This window comes from Balaenoptera borealis, assembly GCF_965194805.1.
Source record: "Balaenoptera borealis genome assembly, chromosome: 10".
Lineage (NCBI taxonomy): Eukaryota > Metazoa > Chordata > Mammalia > Artiodactyla > Balaenopteridae > Balaenoptera > Balaenoptera borealis.
This window is the reverse complement of record NC_138874.1, coordinates 57,541,372-57,560,789: the sequence shown is the minus strand read 5'-3', so window position 1 is coordinate 57,560,789 and position 19,418 is coordinate 57,541,372. Positions and strand designations below refer to the sequence as shown.

At 54.0% G+C, this 19,418-nt stretch overlaps 1 protein-coding gene across 5 annotated transcripts; it reads left to right on the top strand.

Moving 5' to 3' along the window:
* Positions 1–34: 34 nt before the first annotated feature.
* On the top strand, positions 35–19,225 carry DNAJB12 (DnaJ heat shock protein family (Hsp40) member B12). 5 transcript variants are annotated; one of them, XM_082406894.1, is made up of 9 exons: positions 35–196; positions 7,865–8,045; positions 9,258–9,403; positions 11,408–11,593; positions 11,713–11,792; positions 13,733–13,842; positions 15,317–15,489; positions 16,085–16,182; positions 17,359–19,225. In XM_082406894.1, the coding sequence occupies exons 1-9, from the start codon at positions 64–66 to the stop codon at positions 17,386–17,388; spliced, it is 1,137 nt and encodes a 378-aa protein (XP_082263020.1). In that variant the 5' UTR covers positions 35–63; the 3' UTR covers positions 17,389–19,225. The 5 variants fall into 5 exon arrangements, with proteins under 5 accessions (XP_082263020.1, XP_082263022.1, XP_082263024.1 ...); XM_082406896.1 differs by having other exon boundaries at positions 16,085–16,229; XM_082406898.1 differs by having other exon boundaries at positions 16,085–16,235; positions 18,482–19,225.
* The last annotated feature ends 193 nt before the right edge of the window (positions 19,226–19,418 follow it).

Here is a 19,418-nt window from a genome sequence, read left to right as displayed (position 1 = left end):
GTGCTGGCGCAGCTCTTCGCTCTCCCGGCCTCCCCCTCCCTGGTTCCGCGCTCTGGTTCCGCCATGGAGTCCAACAAGGATGAAGCCGAGCGCTGTATTAGCATCGCTCTCAAGGCCATCCAGAGCAACCAGCCCGACCGGGCGCTCCGCTTCCTGGAGAAGGCGCAGCGGCTGTACCCGACGCCGCGAGTTCGCGGTGAGTGTGAGGTGCCGGAGACACGGAGGGGACATTAGAACTGAAGGGGGGAATACGGGAACGGACCGACGGGAGCAGTTGGAGGAGGGGGAGGGGTGGCGAGGCGCGGCTACGCCTGCGCACTGAGACGCGCGGTGGCCGCCGGGAGGTGTAGTCTTTGGCTCCCACGCCTCTCCGGGATGCTGGACACCTGATGACAGGGGCGACAGCGACTTCAGATTTCCAGGTGCTTGCAGAACGCTCTGAGATTTGGAGTTCCCAAGAATGAGAGGCGCTGGCAGACGGGGCGAAAGGAACTTACGTGGAAGAGAAATCGAAACTACTTTTCCCAAGGGGCCTTTCGGTGGCCCAAGGGCAGTTGCCGGCCTGAAAATATTATAGTTCAGGAAAATAAAGATAACTCCTCTGAAGGAGAGAATGAGTTCTATAGAGGGAAAGAGGACTTCCGACCTTCGGACGGCCTGAAAAGGCATCTCCATATCTTCACTCCCTCGCACGTCTCCCGGCGAGGGCCGGGGACCACCCTCCCCAAACTAGAGCCTGCCTTTTTCACATTCCACACACCATCTTGGAGCGTCTGTCCTGAGACCGGGCTCTTCACTCCCTCCTGGAGACTCTTCTCCCGCTTGCGAGATTCAGAGCGATGGCCTTATCCTCCCCCACCCACCCTCGCCCCCAGGAGTCCATCAATGGCCGGCCATATGGACGGCTGGACAGCCACAGGCTGCTAAGCGGCCCTGGTCTGTTTCCAAACCAAAGAGGGAATGGTGAGGTTGTCTATACTACTGATCACCTCTCTCTACCCAGGAACCCTTTTTTTCTTTAACCTAAGTCTTATTTGGAGTTTTTCTTCATACACGCTGGAGGGGAGAAAGAGGTTGTCCATTAAAGATACAGATTTTGCGCCTGCAGTTACCACTTAGTAAAGTGGCCTATAGCAGGTACTCAGAAGACCTGGGTTCTCATCCTAACTGCTACCATGTGATCTTTCTGAGCTTGGGTTTCCTCAACTGGAAAATTAGAGGGTTGGCACAGATAATGTGAATAACAATCATACCCATAGGGCTTTTCAGTTTAGAGAGCTCTTTCAGTGCATTTTCTCTCTTGAGCCTGCCCTATCAGGGAGGCAGAGCAAAGATCATCATCTTTGTTCTATAGATGAGGAAATAACCTCAGAGGCCAGGGAATTACCCAGGATTACATAGCTAGAAATTGCAAAGTTCTGTGACTCTCTACATGTTTAGTAAAGGAATGAAATGAAACTGAACAGCAGCAGTCAGCCTTCTAACCCTTCTTGCCTGCGTTATGAAATTGAGAAAGGGTAATAGTGGTGGAAGAGGCAGCCTGGAATGCCTGAATTTTTCTCCCTCCTGATTCTGCGGGTTGATCTTTGGCCTGTTTGCCTTAGAGAGAGTTTCAGTCTGTATTTTCCAGGACTCCTGAGGTAACCTGCTCAAGGAACTTTTCTGTGAAATCACACTCTGTAAAAGGGGAGCCCTCTATATGGCGGGGGGGGGGGGGGGCTTCCAGCTCTCAGCGTTCTGTCTGACTCTGATACTTCAAGGGTTCAGAAACAGGCAGCCAAGAAAGGATGGTAACAACATGGCCTGTGGAGCTCTTCTGTCAGCAAGCCCCCTGGTCCAGTTCAGGTGCTTGGATGGGTGTCCTTCCTGGGGCACAAGTACTGGAATTTGCTCAGGCAGAAGAGTGACCTGCTGCATATTTGTCATATTCATGTTATTCTGAAAAGAGTATATGGCTTGTGATTCTCTGTGAACTTCACCTTGTGCCATCTGCAGCCCTGCACTGAGCTGACAAGGATGTGGGGGTAATTTGGGCTTGAGATGGGGAAACCTTGGTTAAAAAATATTAGGTAGTTGTCTACACTTGATGTTTAAAGTTTGAACTCATTCCAGATACGTATTTAATGCAAAGACTTCTTTCTTTTGTTTCATTTGTAAAGTCTCTGCTTGTTGCTAAGTGGTAATAAGATTGGTAAGACATGATTGTTCACCTTAAGGAGCTTCCGATCTAGTGAAGGAGACAGAGTTACAGAAAACATAATATTGCAAACCATAAAACAAGAGCTGTGATTAAACAAAAATTAAGCACAGTGTTAGATGCTGAGAACTTAAAGATGGATGTGAAAAATCCAGTCCCTTTCCTCCATGAGTTCAGTCTGCTGAGGTGGAGATGGGGGGCGGGTGCGGCGTGGAGGATAAACTATAAGCAGTATCATGACAGGGACATAAAAATAATTGTAGATCACAGCGAGGGAAGGCTTCAGGGAGTAGAATGGGAGGCCGCATTTGAACTGTACTTTGGAGGAAGGTAGGAGACTTGAGAAGGGCATACGGGGGAAAAAGACATGGAGGCTGGAAATTGTAAGAGGTGTGGGGGAAGGAATTGAGTTTAACAAGATGTGGAGGCTGTGGAGGTAGTAATTTGAGTGTACAGAGGACTATGGTTGGAAAATAGGATGGAGCCAGATGGTGGGAATTCTTTCCTGCCATGCCAGGATATTTTCACTTTATTCTGTAGTTAATGGAAAAAACTACTGAAGTTTTTGATAGCAGGAGGAAGATAAGGGTACTGTTCTTAAAAAGAGAACAGCATGAAGATCCCACATGCCGCAGAGCAACTAAGCCGTGCACCACGACCACTGAGCCTGCGCTCTAGAGCCTGCGAGCCACAACTCCTGAGCCTGCGTGCCACAACTACTGAAGCCCGTGTGCCTAGAGCCCGTGCTCCGCAACAAGAGAAGCCACGACAATGAGACGCCCGCGTACTGCAACAAAGAGTAGCCCCCGCTCACCGCAACTAGAAAAGCCCACACACAGCAACAAAGACCCAACACAGCCAAAAATAAAAAACAAACAAATAAATAAATTTATTTTTTAAAAAAATAGAGAACAGCATAAAGAGTTAATCAGTGGGAAGAGAGACTCAAGGCAGAAACCTGTTGGGAGACACTTGCCTTGAGTGGGTTAGGAGTTATGAGGGCCTGAGATAAGGCAGCACGGATCAGGATAAAGTCACTGGAGGAAAGGTACCGAGCCTTCTGTGAGAGAAGGATGCTGAGGAGAAATGGGGACTCAGAATTCAAGCCTGTGTGACCAGGAAGAAACCAAGGCTGAAGAGCATGGGTGGGAAGAGGTGGGCAGAGTGCAAGGTGCCTGTGGGATGTTCCAAAGAAGCTGTCAGCTTGGAGCTCAGGAGAGAGCTCGCGATTCCTGCTGAAAGTCTGCTGTCATCAGTTGGTTGGAACCCACTGGAGTTGTGCCTGGCTGAGGTCACTGTGGGAAAGTGTGAAACGTGTAGCAGAGGCTGCTGCAGGCACGACCATCGCCACATCTGCCCTTAGGCAATAGGCAGAGACAGAGGAAGCAGGAGAGTGAGCTAGAGCAACAGCAGGAAGAGGCAGTCCCAGGAGAGGGCAGTGGCCAGGTAGCCATGGAGCCATGTGTCAGGGAGGCTGTGAGCAGCACTGTCGGTTGCTGCAGAGGCCGCGTGGGAAAAGGGCAGGTCGAGAAATGAAAGGGAAAGGCGCGAGAGCATGGGTGGAAGCTTGGCCTTGGAGAAGTGGAAGGACAGACGGAGGGCTGGGGTGAGAGGAGGCTCAGAGGAACCTCGAAGGGCCAAGGGACCTCACAGTGAAAGGATGTGAGGGGACTTGAAACTCTGCCGCAGGAGGTGGGATGGGGAGGCACCGAGGGCTGGACAGATGTAGCGGGGCCCTGAGCTGGGAAGTCACAGGGCAGGGGGCCAGTCTGTCCCTTTCTGAGAGTTTCTGTCCAGCTTCTGCAGCCTGGTAGCCCTTGGCTTCACTGCAGGCTTAGCGACAATGATGGAAGGCACAGTGTTTTCCAGGGAGCTGATGAGAACATCTGCAGGCCTCAGTTTCCCCAGCGTACAAAGTGAGGGTTAGCCATGGAGGACAGCTCGGCTGCCTCAGATTCTGTGGAAGCACCTGGCACAGAGACTGACACAGTTCAGAATGAGTAGCTGGTAATATTGTGATCTGGGCTGATGAACTGGCCAGCCACGGGAACAGGCTGGTCAGGGAGGTGAGGGAACCCAAGGTGGGGTGCTGGGGAACTCAGGGCTTCGGAAGATAAAGTCTCAGCACTCAGCAGGCTTTGGACCTAGTTGTAACCGTGAGATGTCAGGCCGTCCCAGACTCCAGGTCCATGCCAAAGGCTGCTCAAGATTCTATGCAATGGCTGGCTCTGGGGTCCAGGCTAAGTCAGGAAGGCCAGCGCACGGGAGAAGGGAGGATTGGTAGCTGAGAGAGTTTGGCATTCAGGGTCCAGGAATGAGGGATGTACCAGGGCTGGCAAGGTCCAGGGTGGGGCTGTCTATTGAAGGACTGAGCGCACCCCCCATTGTGTGATCAGTCCTTCCATTTACCTTATTTCATGGAATCTTACTTACCCCCTGAACAACTCTGTGAGGGCAGGGACTGTGTCTTCACTGAGGAATTAGATAACTTGACAAGGCCACATGGCTAATTAGCAAAGGCCCCAGACTGTCCAGCCCCACTCCCAGGCTCCTTCCCTAATCCAGCGTACCTCTCCTCACTTAGCTTGGGCACTGCAGGTACATAGAGACACCTGGAGATGAAGTTACAGTAACAGATGACACCGTGTTTGCTGGGCACTGTGCTCAGTCCTTTGTAAGCATTCACTCATTTACTGATTTACTCCTTCAAGTTTCTTGAGGGAGATACAATTTTACATGGAGAAGCTAAGTTAACTTGTCCAAGGTGACTCTGCTAGCAAGTGGCAGGCCAGGTTTGAAGCTGGGCAGTCTGACTCTCCAGTCTGGGTTTGAGGAGGGGCCTCCCCTAGTAGCTTTGGCCGTAGAAATGCTCTCACATCTACCTGAGCTGCTACTGCCCCCACCCCAGCTTTGGTCTCTTCCACCAATTTCCCTTCTTTTTAAGTGTCTGCCAGCTTTACTGGGAAGGGGCAGAGTCAGGATTTGAACCCAATCATGTCTGTCTAACTCCATCGCCACATTAAACTATTCTATCTCCTACTCTTTTGTTACTTTGCCTATCAGCCACTGTGCCATGAGGGATGTAACAGTGAGACAGGATGAGGCGGCCACATTTGGGGCCTAGCAGAGGGGATGTCCAGGCCACAAGAGAGACTTAATTGTCAACACCAGAAATCTTGAATTGCCACCTCAAACAGGAACGTTCTGTGTGACCCAGAGCACATCCATTCCCCTTTGGGCTCACTTTTTGCAGTGTAGGGAAATTAGAGGGGCTGATTCCATGTAACTGCCTAAAAAGCTTCCAGAATCTTCCCTGAAAGGTACTGGAGAGAGTCCATCCCATCTCCTGGCTGATGCTCCTGTGCATCTACAGCAACTGAATGGCTGGTCGTGTTGTCCTTAGGGCATCAGCCTGGACCACTGGGGCTTCCAGAGAAATCGAAATAAACAGCTTCTTTAAAAGCCCTAGGAAACCAGCTAACCAGCTCCTGCCTCAGTGCCATCTTGATCAGCGTCGCTTTACCTGTTGGTTTCTTCCTTTGCCATTTCCTTGGTGCCTGGCATAGACCTGGAGCCTGGTACGGCCTGATGTCTCACAGTTACAACTGGGTCCAAAGCCTGCTGGGTGCTGAGACTTTGCCTTCCTAAGACTTGCAGCTCCCCAGCGCCCACACCTTGGGTCCCCTCACCTCCCTGGCGAGCCAGTTCATCAGCCCAGGTCACAGTATTAGCAGCCCCTCATTTCGAACGTTTACTCTATGTCAGTCTTTGTGCCAGGTGCTTATACACATCTCATTTCATCCTTATCTACTGTGAGGAAAGCGAGATTCCGAGCAATTTCACAGATCAGCCAGGGTCAGAGTGTTAGGAAGTGGCTGACCTGAGATTTGAAACCTGGGTCTTTGTGAATGAACTTCTCTCTTGGAACAGCTGTGCTGGAAGGGGCTCCCCCTGCCAGGCTCCTGTGGTCTGGGATAGCAACGTAGTCAAGAGCGTGGTTTCAGGAGCTGGACATCCTGGAATTTAAGTGCTGCTACTCATCTCGTATAGCCACAGGCAAGGTGATCAAATGCAGCTCCTTCCTTACAACAGGGATGGCAGTAATAAGACCCAGCTCTAAAGTCACTATCAAGGTTAAATGGGCGAATACATGTAGAGCACCGTGTCGAGGCCTGCTGACTCATAGTGAGCACTCATCACTCTCTCCTCTCTGAGCACCTTCTCAGGCTTTGCTACAGGAGCCTCTCCACCCCATCATGCAGGGCGGGCTCACCTGTCAGCCTCTGTGTTTGGATTTCCCAGCTGCTGACTCAGTGAGAACACGTGAATTTACTGCAATTCACGGGCAGCGGTGGCTCGGGACACAGTGGTCCACTTGAGCCCCAGTGCTCTGCTCTCAGCGAGCCCTGCTCCAGGCTTTGGGTGAGACCCACACGCGTCGCAGTAGAGAGTGTCTGACACCCAGCACGGTGCCTGGAGCCCCGCAAGCACCTGGCACATTTGAAGGAAGCTGATGACCATCCAGGCTGTGCTGCCATCCTTGCTCTGCACAGAGGTGTCCTGGGTCCCTGCAGTGGTCCAGATGCCTGGTTTCCCAGGGTGCTGTACCCCAGGCGTGACTAGGGGGCTCACAGCTGGTTATGTGCCTGTAATAAATGGGCACAGGGGACTCCTGCCAGAGATATGGGCCTTTCCTCATTGAGTCGGCAGGCACCAAGGACTTGGGTTTGAGTAACTGTGACCCTCTCTGAGGGTGACAGCTAAGGCCCTGTATAGACTATGAACATTGAAGTAGGACATTTGATGTGGCCAGCCATTTGGAAAAGGTAAACAATAGCAAGCAGTGAGCACAGCCGATGTTAGTCCTGAGTCTCACACCACCCCTGGCCCTCTGGGGCAGAATCAGTGCCCCCCCATTCCTCTCCATGGCTAAGGGAGAGGAAGCCTTCTCCAGGAAGCCTTCTGACCAATCCCAGCTGACTCAGATGGTCCTGCTAAGTGGAATCCCCATTACAGAGTACTTTGCCCATCTTCTCACTCAACGGAGGGTGGCTATTAAACACATTACTTTGGGATTTTATTTATTTATTTATTTATTTATTTATTTATGGCTGTGTTGAGTCTTCATTGCTGCACGCGGGCTTTCTCTAGTTTCGGCGAGCGGGGGCTACTCTTCGTTGCCATGTGACGGCTTCTCCTTGCGGTGGCTTCTCTTGTTGCAGAGCACAGGCTCTAGGCGCGGGCCTCAGTAGTTGTGGCGTGCAGGCTCAGTAGTTGTGGCTCACGGGCTTAGTTGCTCCGCAGCATGTGGGATCTTCCCGGACCACGGATCGAACCCGTGTCCCCTGCATTGGCAGGCAGATTCTCAACCACTGCGCCACCAGGGAAGTCCACTTTGGGATTTTAAAAACCTAAAGCGTTAATGGTTTATTTTTGTGCTGAGTTTAAAAATGATCTATACCCTAAGAACTGTGGATCCTAAGAGAGCAGGCAACTATCCCGTTAGCCCTCCACAGGCCCAAGTCAGGGAAGGAGCGAGCTTCGTTGGGAAAAAGACTGGGTGGGATGTGGGGGTCCCGGGATCTCCCAGGGCCAGGCAGTCCCTCAGCCGTTGCACATGGCCTTGCTGGAGGAGGAGCCCTGAATAGTTTCCTTGCTTTTGCACAGCCCTGATCAAGTCCCTCAACCAGAAACCACAGTCGGCCGGCGACCAACCGCAACCCGCCGAGGCAACCCAGGCGACCCATAGGAAAGCAGGTGGGGCCAGCGCCCCCTCGGCCAACGGTGAAGCCGGAGGAGGAGAGAGCACCAAAGGCTACACTGCCGAACAAGTAGCGGCCGTGAAAAGGTAGAGGGCTGGGCAGGTGGGCAGGGGCCAGAGCCTGGTGTGTTGGGACATTTTCAACTCTAGAGAAGGCTTCCTGCAGCCTGTCATACACCTCACCTGGGAGGGTCTTAAGGCTGGAGGAGGTTCAAGAAGCCGAGCTCACCAGGCCCTCTCCTTGTTTCCCACGAGGCTCTGGAGTGCCGGCCTCAGGGCTCCACTGTTCCTCCCACCAAGACAGCCCACAGCAGAGGCTGGAAAAGCTGACGCTGCTGGCTTCCTCTGCCACTGGCCAGCAGGTCCTGGGCCTCTTTACACAGCCCTGTTTGTCAGAGATGAGGCCTGGTCTCCCCTCCAGATACTCCCCCAACCCACACTCCTGCCCCCAGCAAAGGCCCTTTCGGATCAGAGCCTGTGTGGGGTAGAGTGGAGACGGGAGACGGTTATCCCTCCAAGGCTTGGGCCGACCCTGCACAGAGCAGCTCGCTACCAGGCTGAGCCGGTCCAGCCAAGGCTTCTCAGCAGTAGCTACTCCTGCTCCCGTTTCTCCTGAGGCCTCCCTACCAGCCGGCCTCGGGAATCCCTCTGCAGTCATTCCCACGTGGGCCTGGGTGCTAGTGAAGACATTGGCAAGCTTCAGGCCTGGGGTTCAGCCTCTGTGTGACCCAGCGTGACTATAGTTTGCCATAAAAGCATTTGCCAAATTTACGTCTTTCTGACCAGACAGGATTTTGACCAGACAAGCCCATGGGTTATAAGCAATAGAAACTGATTGTGGGCCAAGAGTCAGGGGTTCTCCAGGGACCCCAGGAATAAGAGTCAGTGGAAGAGAAACAGCGTCTCTTCAGGGCCCTGTGATGGGGTGAACAGACACCTGCCGTGTCTGGCCTCTGTGTTACCCCCTCAGACTCGGATAGCCAGGAGAGTAGAGCTGGCAGAGCCTGGAACACACCTGCCCTTGGGCAGAGGCCCCTGATTGACGGACACCGACAGTCCTTCTGTGGTTGCCTGCAGTGAGGGTGCTGTTAGCTCAGGGAAATGGTTCCTGGCCTGGCAGAAACAGCGACTGCCCCCTCTTGAATCCTGAGTGTATTCTTGCTGTCTCTACTGGGCCTGTCCTGCTGGTCCCCAAGCCTGCTCAGAGCTGTGCACCCACACTGCTCTTTCCTCGCCCGCCACACCTCCCCACCTGGGCCCACGTAGAGGTCCCCCACCAAGCTCCTCTCCCTTCTCTAGGGTCAAGCAATGTAAAGATTACTACGAGATCCTGGGGGTGAGCAGAGGGGCCTCAGATGAGGACCTGAAGAAGGCCTACCGCAGACTGGCCCTCAAGTTCCACCCTGACAAGAACCGCGCGCCTGGCGCCACTGAAGCTTTCAAAGGTGAGCCGGCCCTGGTTCCCTAGTGTTTGGCTGTTTTGATCGCCTGTCCTTGGGAGGGAGGGAGGGAAGGAGGGAGGGAGGGAAAAGGGGCTTTTCCAGGAAATGGCCTTGGGAAGTGGCTCAAGTCCTCCCAGCTCAGGAGCTGCTTCCTGGGAAGAAGGTCCTAGTAGCCACCTCCAGCCACATGGTCTGTCAGAGCACAGATGGCGCCACTCCTCTCTCTCCTTGCCCCTCACTCCCCGGGGGTTACAGGAGGGGAGCTGAGGCAAGAGAGGACCGGTGGCTTCTCCAAGGTCACATGGTGGTTGAGGGGCAGAAGCAGGCCTCCTGACTCACCCATGTTCACTTCCTCATCCTGGGATCTTGGTAATAGTTTCCCTGTGCTGAGAAACTGGGTGGCCCTGAGTCAGAGTTTGGTGGCCTCCTCAGCACCAGCAGCCGTGGCCAACCCACCCTGGCCTCTTTATACACACCCCCTGTCCCTCTCACACCACACGCAGCCTAGGGCCTGCCCTGGGGGGATGTGAAAGTCTCTCTGGCCTCAGGGTCTGTTGGTTCTGGGGTGGGTGCTTCAGTTCTGGCTGAAATGATAAGCTGCCCTTTAATCATTTATATTTTCACTGAACAAATCAGGCACACTTGCCGGTTCTGTGCCAGCACTGAGTTGCTGGGCGCTGCAGTTCCACAGACATCTCTTCTCTCACACCCACCTTGTCCTCAGTGGAACCTTCAGGATCTTAGGCTCACTCCCTCTGGGGGATGGCATGGTGACTAGCCCTGTCTGGCCCAAGCAGGGTGCTGTGCAGTACGGGGGCTGGGACCACAGCCAGTGGGGAGTCTGCGGCAGAGCAGACCCCAAGACCCAGTGTGCTGTCTCACAGCACTGCCCCAGGTGCTCCATTCCAGGCTGCTTGGGGTTGGTCCCCAGTGAGGCAGTCTGCAGGCGTCTTCCCTCTGCTGGTCCGCCAGCCCCAGGGGAAGAAGGAGAATGGGACTGGGGAGGCAGGGTAGCTGTGGTTCATGTTTCTCCAGCCCTGACCTCTGCCTGCAGCCCTGCCCCGACAGGCACTGAGAGACCACACCTGGCCTCGGGGCCCTGTCACAATGGGAGCAGGAGGAGCATTCTCCTTATTCTCAGGGGTTGCAGGTTGTGAAGAGATGCAGCTTTGACCTACTCCTTTGAGAGAGTGGGCCGCTGGAGAAGGAGCAAGAGACGAAGGAGGGCTCGGAGCTGGGGCCTTCGGGGCACAGGCCTCCCACCTGGGGAGCTCTAATGGGGAGGCCCCAGGGCTGCGCCAAGGAAGAGCGGCTGGGACCTGGACCCCAGGGAAGACAGGGCTCGCCATGCCACACCACCAGCAGTGGTGAGCCGGGGGACGTGGCCCCTCCTCGGAGTTCCTGCTGCTCTCCGGTTTACAACAGCACATCACATGTTTGTTCAGCCCTCATGTCGTGCTATGACTTCAAGATTACATACCCTCCAGAAAGGGATGCCCCATCCCACTGGACACCTCAAGAGAGAGCGATGAGGTAGGGGCATTTTGGTGGTTTTCATAAAGTCAGAGAGCAGACTTGAAGCAAGACACACCTGGGTTTGATTCCTGGTTCTGCAGCATCAGACGTGTGTGAGCTGACACTTCAGCTCTCTGAGCCTCAGTTTTCTCATTGGTAAAATGGCGATGGGTTGTTAGGAGTAAGAAAGATAATGCCCATAAAGGGCCTGGCGCGTAGAAAAAATCGGACCGTCGTCGCGAGGTGGAGAGTAAGGAGCCTGAGCATTAATCCTCCACCCAGCCCAGGCTGCCCGCATTCACTTAGAGGTACTCCTGCATGTCCCCCACCCGCCCCCTCTTGCTCAACAGCCAGACTTCCCGCTGGCCCCTAGGACTCCTGCTTCCTAGAGCACCACTTGAGTACCTGAAGGAAGTGAGCGCTTGACCGCCATTGGCGCCTCCAGCTGCACCCCCAGCATCCTCGGGCCTGACCGTTCTACCTTCCTTCTAGCCATTGGCACAGCATACGCAGTACTTAGCAACCCAGAGAAAAGGAAGCAGTATGACCAGTTTGGCGATGACAAGAACCAGGCAGCCCGGCACGGCCATGGGCACGGGGACTTCCACCGCGGCTTTGAAGCCGACATCTCCCCTGAAGACCTCTTCAACATGTTCTTTGGAGGTGGCTTCCCGTCTAGTAAGTGCCCCCGCTGTCCCGACAGCCAGGCCTCCCTGGTGGTGATGGTGGGAGACTGGATGCCAGCCTCTCCCGTTCCCAGCAGCCCCACTCCTGACTCAGTCCCTCTGACCCCCCAGGTAACGTCCATGTCTATAGCAACGGCCGCATGCGCTACACGTACCATCAAAGGCAGGACCGCAGGGAGAACCAGGGTGATGTGAGTGAGGAGAGCGCTGGGGAAGGGACGGGGAGGGTGCCCGGTGCCACCCGAGGGGATGGGGCCTGGGCTGGGGAGTGATACCCCTCGCTGACATTCTGCGGCAGCAGTGCCCCCAGAACTTCAGCCGGGAAGCCATCTTGGTCCCCCCGTGCCATCCCGCTGAGGGACACCAGAGGGAGCCATACTGCCCAGCACCCACAGCCAGAGTAGGGGTTTCATGGCCTCTGCTGGGGAATGTAATGCAGAAATTTCTCTACCTGCAGGCAGGTTCCAGTGTGAATGGCCTTTGTGAGGTCCATTTGTTCTTTTGGGTTTTTTTCCTTTTTTTAAGATTTAATTTTATTTATTTTTGGCTGCATTGGGTCTTTGTTGCTGTGCGCGGGCTTTCTCTAGTTGCGGCGAGCGGGGGCTACTCTTAGTTGCGGTGCGCGGGCTTCTCATTGCGGTGGCTTCTCTTGTTGCGGAGCACGGGCTCTAGGTGCGCAGGCTTCAGTAGTTGTGGCTCGCGGGCTCTAGAGCGCAGGCTCAGTAGTTGTGGCGCACGGGCTTAGCTGCTCCGCGGCATGTGGGATCTTCCTGGACCAGGGCGTGAACCCATGTTCCCTGCATTGGCAGGCGGATTGTTAACCACTGCACCACCGGGGAAGTCCCGGTCAATTTGGTAAATCCAAAGTGACATTTTCCAAGCAACGGAAAGTTAAACTTAACGATAGAATTGTAAAGGATGACAACATAGGGCTGGCTCTTCTTGCTTCTTTTCAGCACTCTTTAAAAATGTATACAGGGACTTCCCTGGTGGCGCAGTGGTTTAGAATCCGCCTGCCAGTGCAGGGGACACGGCTTCGATCTCTGGTCCAGGAAGATCCCACATGCCGTGGAGCAACTAAGCCCGTGCACCACAATTACTGAGCCTGTGCTCTAGAGCCCGTGAGCCACACCTACTGAAGCCCACGTGCCTAGAGCCCATGCTCTGCAACAAGAGAAGCCACCGCAATGAGAAGCCTACGCAGCGCAACAAAGAATAACCCCTGCTCGCCACAACTAGAAAAAGCCCGTGCCCAGCAACGAAGACCCAACGCAGCCAATAAATAAATGAATGAATGAATAAATAAATAAATAAATAAATAAATAACAGCAAAGAGCAGCCCCTGCTCACCACAACTAGAAAAAGCCCGTGCCCAGCAACGAAGACCCAACGCAGCCAGTAAATAAATAAATAAATAAAATTTATTAGAAAAAAAGTATATAAAAGCTGTAACAAGACAGTGCATCAAACATTTTGAATGCCACAGATTATAAGACCAGCTGGCTGACTAAAATTAAAGCAGTTAGCTAAGATTAAAATACTGCGGACAGTTGCAGAATATTTAAAATTACGCCAGGCAGAGGGGTTCTCTTTTGCTCTGATAATGTGGCCTTCTGTTTTTATCCATGTTTTAAACTTTTATTTTGTGTGTATTTAACATACAGAAGAGTTTTTTAAATCACAGATTATCACACAGTGAACAAATTTTTTTATTTATAATTTCTTAACTGGCAGCTTTTAAATTGTTAATATAGTCATATGGTTCAGAATTCAGAAGGGTGTATATAGGGAAGGTCTCTCTCCAGCCCTGCCTCCCAAGTGTCTGGAGGCAGACGCTTTTGCTCACTTTTTTTTTGGTATTCTCTCACAAGTGAATACGTATACCCACCTCCTACCCCAGCGTGTAACCCCAGTTGCTGCTTTGTTTTTATCTGGGGAAACTGGCAGGTAGAGGAGTTTCTGTATTTTGGGGACCCGTGGGAGGGAAGGGGAGGGAGCGGCGTCATGGCCTATCTGCATGGCAGCTGGCTGCCATCCGGACTCCATTGTGCTGGGGGAGCTGGTGGCGTTTGCCGCCAGCGTCGCCCCCCGCCCGGGTCCGGCTTGGGTGACCGTTGGCTCTTCCCTGCAGGGTGGGCTGGGGGTGTTTGTCCAGCTGATGCCCATCCTCATCCTGATCCTCGTGTCAGCTCTCAGCCAGCTCATGGTTTCCAGTCCACCCTACAGTCTCAGCCTGAGACCGTGAGTACCTGCAGCTGGGGTGAGGCAGGGATGCTGGGTAGATGGGGGCCTTTGAGTCTCAGCCCCCATCAGGGGCCTTCCTTCCCGTCCTCATCCAGCGGGTTCTTGATCAAAATGCAGAAAGCTGCTTAGAATCCAGACTTTCCCTGTGAAGCTGAGGTTCTTGATCTTTTAAGGATCATAGTCCCCTAAGAAAATGCAATGAAACCTGCAGATCTTTCCCCTAGAACACTGCACATACACCTGGTTTGCATATGATTTCACAGGCTGCATGACACTCTCCCCATCTTACCTGCTGGCCTTGAAATAAGAACCTCTTCTCTTCCATTCTGGTTGAGGGCCCTGGGGCCATGGGAAGAACAGGGGCTCTAGAGTCAGAGCAAGGGTGGCTTTGAATCCCAGCTCCTCTACTAACTAAGCAGCTATGTGACCCTGGAGTAGTTACATAACTTCTCTGAGCCCTGGTTTCCTCATTTATAAAATGGGAATAATAATAACATCTACCTGCTTATGAAAAATGAGTAATACACGTAGAATGCCAGGCTCATTAGAAATGCTTGACAACATTTGTTGAATGGCTATATGGTCTCAACCACCGATAGTGAACTTGGGCAAGTTATTTGCCCCTTTAAAGCGTCAGCTCCCCTCATTTATTTCCAGCACCTGGCCCAGGATCGGGTGCTCAGCTCCTTTTGCTGGAAGCCCTCTGCTCCCATCTAGTGGCCCGGCTCTGCCTGGGAGCCTGGCAGGATCCCTCTCAGCCAGCAGGGAGCAGAGTCGGTCCACTGGACCCACACCAGCCGGCACAGGCGCTCTGTGGCCTGATGCCAGCCTTTTTCTCTGCAGCCCGAGAGCTGAGAGGCAAGAATGGGCAGACAGGGGCTGTCCTCACCAGAGCACTAACTCCTGTCTGCATGTTGAGGCTCTTCCCTGAGCCTGCAGAGCCTGCAGTTGGAGCTGGAAGATAGAATCCAAGAGCTGGAAGGATGCAACTCCTTGGAATCCTTCCTGTCATTTTGTTCCTAAGACTCTTCACTCTATACTGGGAGCTCCTGGATACACAGGCAGGCCCTTAGCAACGATTGGCTTAGGGGATGAATGAGGGAATGGAGGCACAGGGAGCTCAGGTCACACAGCTCGGTAGAGGTGGAGCCTGTGCTCGCTCCGGGTTCCCTCCTCCCCTGACCAGGCCCTCCCAGAGAGGGGCTTCTCCGCAGAAGCGCCGGCAGCAGTGTGGTAAGCAGGGGGCCTGAGGAGGGCCTTGCCGTGGTCTGTGCCACTCATTCGGGAGGGACTCCCTGCCTTTTCTCCGCACCCTCATTTGGGTAGCGTGGAGTTCCTGCTCTAGTTTGGGAAGGAAGCAGCTGCTCCTGTGGCCTGTGTGACACCTCCTGTTGGGAGCCCCGGTCATCCCTAGAGCTGCCCTGGGCCTGGGGACCCAAGCCCACTTTGTGCCTGGTCTGTTTCTGGCCAGGTCGGTGGGCCACGTCCACAGGCGAGTCACCGACCACCTGAACGTCGTTTACTACGTGGCAGACACGTTCTCTGAGGAGTACACGGGCTCCAGCCTCAAAATGGTTGAACGGAACGTGGAAGACGATTATATTGCCAATCTCCGAAACAACTGTTGGAAGGAGAAGCAGCAAAGTGAGTGTGTATGTGTGTGTGTGTGTGTGTGTGTGCGTGTGTGTGTGTGTGCGTGTGTGTTTGGGGGCACAAAGCTTGAGAGCAGGGAAGGAAAAAGCCCTGCTCCCCCAGTGATCTGTGGGCCCAGCACCTGGCACTGCCCTGCGCCAGCCATGTCCTAGCCAAGAACCGGCCTCCACCCCTGTGTTTCCCTGGGGCTGGGAGCCAGGAGCCACCTGGAGATGTCCTCCAGCTTCCCGTAAATCACTGCAATCAGCCTGTTGTTTGGCTGCCGCAGGTGAGTATGTAGAGAGAGATCACAACATTTCTCCTCCCCACCCACTGACTGGGCATCTGGATCTATCCATGGGACCCTGGGGCCGTCTCACCAGAATAACAGGTTCTCTCTTTGGCTGGCCTCGCCTATACTCTATAGAAAGGGGCCTCTATTCTGCTCCCAAGGTGGGACCATATTTCCTCCTCCAGGGTCTACCCTAAGGGAAGCCAGCCCTGCCCCAGCTCCTGGGCCTGTAACTACCTTTCCCCTCCCGCACAGGCCAAGCAGGCACTGTAGCAGCCTTAGAGGTTGCCCTAACCCTGCCCCATTGCTTTGCAGAGGAAGGCTTGCTGTACCGGGCCCGCTACTTTGGCGACGCAGATATGTACCACAAAGCACAGAAGATGGGCACCCCGAGCTGTAACCGACTGTCAGAGGTGCAGGCCTCCCTGCATGGATAGTCCTGGGCCAGCCTGCCACCGAGGTCCAAGTATGAGCCAGGGCCTCCTCTGCCCTGCAACTCCTGGCAGCTCTGGTCTTGGTCATGAGGCAGAGGAGGGTGGGAGGAGGGAGGGAGGGAGCCTGTGATCGCGGCACAGTTTCCCTGTCCCCAGCCTGGCCTCCAGCCTGCAGAGTTGGGACAGCTCTGGGGTGTGCTGGGAAACTGAAGTCTTTAGTGCCCTTTAGTGCCCCTCCACAGCACCCTACCCTGCTCGCTGGCTCTGGAGCTGTGGGGTGCCCAAGGCTGCTGCTGAGGGCCACTCATGCCTCCTTGGTCTACTTCAGCCATCCAGTCCCCCATGGCCCTTTCCCAAGTGCAGCAGACTATTATCTGTGCCCTGGGATTTAGGCTGCCGAGTATTACTGAGCCCCTGAAAGCCCCCACACACTCCCCAGCTGACACCAGGATGAACCACGTGGGAACGGGTGGGCCGAGAGCCCTTCCTCTTCCCCTGTCCTTCCAGGCAGGAGGAAATGGAACAAGATGGTTGGGCAGCCAGACAGCGCCCAGGGGAGGGAGCCGACAGGCTGGGAGCAGGAGGGGCCCGTGCCCCCAGACTGGTCCTTGTCTGGTGGGGTCAGAGGCCCTCTCAACACCACTGCACCTGGAAGCCGCAGGCATCCGGCCCACCCAGGCATCTCACCTGTGGTCTGAGGAAGGGAACAGAAGGTCATGAGTTCAGGGTCGAACGAACAGAGAACCCTTAGCACAGAAGGAGTGGGGGATAAAAGGTGCTGGTAGCAGGCTCCCTGCCTCCTTTACCTCTGTGTGTGGATAGCAGGCTCTGTTCCCAGCATTTGCCAGAGGGGACAGCTTGGACCAAGCCCAGAGGAGTGTGGGCAGAGCCGCTAATGGTTCTTTTTTGTGTTGGTCCGCTGCCCACCCCCTCCTCTGCCTGTGTCCCCTCAGCAGGGATCCAGCTACAGACTCTGCTTTGAGGCCGTTTGCTGGTGCCTCTGGGAGAGAGAAACAGACTGCAGGAGGGCGACGGGGCAGGGGCTGAGGTGGGCAGCGCCGGACAGGGCCGAGGAGTTGGCTTGTTAGTGTGGGCTGAGCTGGAGGCTCTGGGGCACGTAACTGCCAAGCTAACTGTTACCACTCTCCTCCACAGACTATGAAATCCCTGGAGAATTTGTGGTGACATGCACTGAGCCAAGGTGACGAACTGTATATTTAAGGAAAGACAAAAAAAGAAAAAAAAATTAAAATGGAATTGGAGGCCGGACGCTGCACAACTGCCCTCTCTCTCACCCAGTAAATGCAGAAAGCTGTTAGGACAGACAGGAAAACCTGCCATGGGGCTGCTTCCCTTCCTCCCAGGGCTGGCAGAGGCTCAGGCTCCACATCGGCTCTCTCCTAGGATACAGAAACCATGACAACGAAAGTAGAATGTAAAACTTGCAGCAAATGTCTGTAGGAAGGGCTGGGGGAGGGGGCACCCAACTGCCTTTCTTCCCCCCTCCCAGGAGCTACCACCAGTCACCTCAGTGGAGGTAATCAGAGGTGTTGGCCAAGGATAGAGAGGAGGAGGAAAGAGAACTCTCTGTAGAATGTAATTTATAGATGCGTGTATATGTATATATCTATTTATATGTAAATAACATATATAAAGATATATAGATATATAGAGATATAGTCTACTTTTTAAACTATGCAGGGATTTGGTTAAGTTGTTGAGTTGATTTCTTCCCTGTTTTAGAAAAGAAGGCCTGTTTGGGGAAGGCAGCCTGGTCCTTCGAAGGCTAGACATTAGCCATAGCTGACAGCATGAGGAAAGTTGGGCCACAGCTTTTAACGTTCCCCTCAACCCCAGCCTGTTTTTGATGGCAGCAGTAATCATGATAGCATAAATCTGCAGAGAACTTGGAAGGTTGCCAGCGGTATGGTTAAACTGGAGAGGAGCAGGCTGCGGGGGAAGAAAGGACTCCTGGGGCCAGGTGCCAGGTCAGTATTGAGTCATGGTAGAGGCCCCAGATGGCCTGTGGGGATGAGACCACCCACCGCAAGTTTGGCCAGCTCAGGTGGGCGCTTTGTCCTGGTGCCCAGGAGCCCCCTGCCCCCCATGCCACTGAGAGCAGCAGTGTTGGAGAGGGGAACCAGGTTCTGCCTGACCACCTCCCCCCTTAGTCCCTATGTGAGTTTTGCCTTATAGGTGCCCCAGGGCACAGCCCCATTGTTGCTACTGGTTTTTCCTAAGTCTTGTACCAAGGACTCCAGAAGGCTTTTCCTCCCAGAGTCAACCACGTGGGGCCCAGGACGCTGGGGCAGAAGCCGACTCCCGAAGAAAGTCCGTGACTGTGGGCGCCTCTGTCTCTACCCTCCATGGACATGATGCCACCCGGCGTTCTCTTGCACGTTGGATAAAGGATGCACCTGAACCAGAAGGGTTTTCTTATGGTCACCCTCAAATGAGGATTTTTCTCAAAACAGCAGTTGCTGCCAGGGGAAGAGAGGGAGGTTTTATTTATTCCCACAGTTTATACTGGGCCTTTTGGAATTACCGTTTTTCCCAAATTTTCCTCTGGTGGTGGGTGTGTCATTGAGCCTGCCATCCTCCAAAGCCTTACTACCCCAAGCTGCCAGCCAGGAGGGGATCACCACCCTCCCAGAGCTTCTCTTGGCTCTTTTTATAAAAGTCCCCCAACAAATAGGATTCTTGCTGGGAAAGGGAGCTTGGTTAAGGAGAAATGTCAAATACGGTTTTTAAACAAGGTCCTGCCCTGTGATGAAGCGCCCTCCCCCCCCCCCGCCCCCGCCCAAAGAGATGCTCAGAACTGGATGTGGGTGAGAGCACCCTGCCCGTGGTGGCCCTGGTGCTCGGCTCCCACCACCCCAACCCTCTGGTTTCAGTAGATGTCCCTAGACGGGCTGAGCCATGTGCAATAAGAACATAGATCCTAATGGATCCACTGAGAAGCTGTATTTCTTGAAATAGAATTCTGAAATTGTATATCTATAAATATATGTTTATTATGTGATTGGTTGGCCTTGGTGGGTGTGTGTTGAGCAAGGGGGTTGAGCTGCGTGGGGAGCAGGGCACAAGCACCTGTTGCTGCTGACACTGTCCAGCCCATACCACGAGGAGTTTTGGTGGCAAGCCTGAATGCCCCCTCGCCCCAGCTGACAGCCACTTCAGTCACAAGTGTTGTTCCAGGGCTGACTCCATCCCCG

Excerpts from the sequence above, each read along its gene's own strand:
- DNAJB12 (XM_082406894.1), top strand. The coding sequence starts at position 64 with ATGGAGTCCAACAAGGATGAAGCCGAGCGCTGTATTAGCATCGCTCTC. Across the intron at positions 8,046-9,257 it reads CAAGTAGCGGCCGTGAAAAG|GGTCAAGCAATGTAAAGATT; the intron begins GTAGAGGGCTGG and ends TCCCTTCTCTAG. Across the intron at positions 15,490-16,084 it reads TTGGAAGGAGAAGCAGCAAA|AGGAAGGCTTGCTGTACCGG; the intron begins GTGAGTGTGTAT and ends ATTGCTTTGCAG.